The sequence below is a fragment of the Apteryx rowi genome, unplaced genomic scaffold, assembly GCF_003343035.1.
Source record: "Apteryx rowi isolate R43461 unplaced genomic scaffold, aptRow1 scaffold_2776, whole genome shotgun sequence".
Lineage (NCBI taxonomy): Eukaryota > Metazoa > Chordata > Aves > Apterygiformes > Apterygidae > Apteryx > Apteryx rowi.
The window spans coordinates 1-2768 of record NW_020449170.1 but is presented as its reverse complement, the minus strand read 5'-3'; the positions used below and the strand labels follow the sequence as shown (position 1 = coordinate 2768).

At 64.6% G+C, this 2768-nt stretch overlaps 1 protein-coding gene across 1 annotated transcript; it reads right to left on the bottom strand.

Moving 5' to 3' along the window:
• Positions 1–719: 719 nt before the first annotated feature.
• On the bottom strand, positions 720–2501 carry LOC112967460 (vitelline membrane outer layer protein 1-like; the record flags this gene model as incomplete). Its single annotated transcript, XM_026068630.1, has 2 exons — positions 720–1014; positions 2407–2501. Coding segments are annotated over 2 exons (390 nt in total), but the record flags the coding sequence as incomplete, so codon positions are not given.
• Between the last annotated feature and the right edge of the window lie 267 nt (positions 2502–2768).

The window sequence follows — 2768 nt, the reverse complement described above, 5'->3', positions numbered from 1 at the left end:
CCCCGCCTGCCCTATAGCCCCCCCTATAGCCCCCCATAGTCCCCTATAGCCCCCTATAGTTCCCTATGGCCTCCTATAGACCCTTATAGATCCCCTATAGCTCCCCATAGCCTCCTATAGACCCTGTATAGCTCCCCTATAGACCCCTATGGACCCCTATAGCTCCCCCTATAGCGCCCTATAAACCCCTATTGCCCCCTATTGCTCCCCATAGGCCCCCCATAGCTCCCCATAGCCCCCATATGGCCCCATACCTCATAGTCTCCCTATAGCTCCCTATAGCCACATAGACCCCCCACACACACCCCTATGGTCCCCTATAGCCCCCGTCGCCCCCAGCCCCGTCCCGCACAGGCGGCTGCGACACGGAGAGTGACGGGGGGGGGGAAACGTTTAATGGCCGGGGCAGGAAGGGGGTCTATGGGGCAGGAGGGAGTGTATAGGGCAAGAAGGGGTCTATAGGGTAGGAAGGGGATCCATGGGACAGGAAGGGGGTCTATGGGGCAGAAGGAGGGTCGGTAGGGGAGGAAGGGGGTCTATGGGGCAGAAGGAGGGTCGGTAGGGGAGGAAGGGGGTCTATAGGGCAGAAGGGGGTCTATAGGGTAGGTAGGAGGTCTGTAGGGCAGAAGGGGCTCCATGGGGCAGGAAGAGGCTCCAAGGGGCAGGAAGGAGCCGCCTGGGGGCGGCGGGCGCCGCCGTGGGGCAGCTGTGGGTCGGGCTCACTGGCAGCAGAAGAAGCGGACGTTGTTGAGGGCGGTGTCATCGCCGCGGCCCTGGGGCGGCTCCACGCGGGTCTGGAGGCCGCAGATGCCCCCCGGGGCGCACGGGGGGCTCCAGGCCCCCCAGCTGCCCCACGGCGTCCCGGCGCCCTGCAGCAGGTGCCCCTGGCTGCAGCGGAAGTCCAGCGCGTTGGCGGCCGTGTCGTCCCCCCGGCCCTGGCTCTCCTCCGTTCGCAGCCGGAAGGCCACCAGATGCCCCCTGGGGCAGAACTGGGTCCGGCCCCACTTGCCCCACCTGCGGGAGCGGGACCCCCGCCGTGAGTCACCCCTTATGGGGGCAGAGGGGTCCCACCACCTCCTTATGGGGTCGATGGGGTCCCATCGCCCCATGAGGAGTCAACGGGGAGCAACCACCCCATGTGGGGTCATTAGGGTCCCATCAACCCATATGGAGTCAATGAGGTCCCACCACCCCGTGTGGGGTCAATGGGGAGCAACCAGCCCCTGTGGGGTCAACGGGGTCCCATCAACCCATATGGAGTCAATGAGGTCCCATCACCCCGTGTGGGGTCAATTGGGTCCCGTCATCCCCCTATGGGGTCGCTGGGGTCCCATCGCCCCATGAGGAGTCAACGGGGAGCAACCACCCCATGTGGGATCAACGGGGTCCCATCAACCCATATGGAATCAATGAGGTCCCATTACCCCATGTGGGGTCAATGGGGAGCAAGCAACCTGTGTGGGGTCAATGGAGTCCCATCAACTTCTTATGGGGTCTCTGGGGTCCCACCACCCCCTTATGGGCCCCATCGCCCCATGTGGAGTCAACGGGGAGCAACCACCCCATGTGGGGTCAACAGGGTCCCATCAACCCATAGGGAGTCAATGAGGTGCCATCATCCCATGTGGGGTCAATGGGGAGCAAGCAACCTGTGTGGGGTCAATGGGGTCCCATCAACTTCTTGTGGGGTCAATGGGGTCCCATTAACTTCTTATGGGGTCGCTGGGGTCCCACCACCCCCTTATGGGTCCCATCGCCCCATGCGGAGTCAACGGGGAGCAACCACCCCATGTGGGGTCAACGGGGTCCCATCAACCCATACGGAGTCAATGAGGTCTCATCACCCTGTGTGGGGTCAACTGGGTCCCATCATCCCCCTATGGGGTCATTGGGGTCCCGCCACCCCCTTATGGGTCCCATCACCCCATGTGGAGTCAACGGGGAGCAACCACCCCATGTGGGGTCAACGGGGTCCCATCAACCCATATGGAGTCAATGAGGTCTCATCACCCTGTGTGGGGTCAACTGGGTCCCATCATCCCCCTATGGGGTCGCTGGGGTCCCACCACCCCCTTATGGGTCCCATCACCCCATGCGGAGTCAACGGGGAGCAACCACCCCATGTGGGATCAACGGGGTCCCATCAACCCTGTATGGAGTCAATGAGGTCCCATCACCCCATGTGGGGTCAGTTGGGTCCCATCAAGCTCTTATGGGGTCCATGGGGAGCAACCACCTTGTGTGGGTCAATGGAGGCCCATCAACCCCATGTGGGGCCATTGGGGAGCAACCAGCCCGTGTGGGGTCAAGGGGGCACCTTGTCAGCCCCCATGGGGACACAGGGGACCCGTCCCCCCCCCCCACCGGTGGCCGCCCCTCGTCCCCGCGGGGGACCCCGGTACCCACGCGCCCTGGGAGGAGGTGACGGTCCCCGTCCCGCCGCAGAGGAGCCGGATGGCGTTGAGCCCCGTGTCGTCACCGGAGCCCTGGGGTTCCTCGACCTGGGGACGCCGAGGGGCTGTCACCCGTCCCCCGCGTCCCCCCCGTGTCCCCCCGGTCCCCTCGTGTCACCCAGCATCCTTCTGTGTCCCCCACACGTCCCGTCCCCCTCTGTCCCCCTGCGTCCCCGATGTCCTTCTGTGTCCCCCAATGTCCCCCCGTGTCCCCACGCACACCCACATCCCCGTGTCCCCAATGTCCCCCAATGTCCCCCGTGTCCCCACGCACACCCACATCCCCGTGTCCCCTCGTGTCCCCCAATGTCCCCC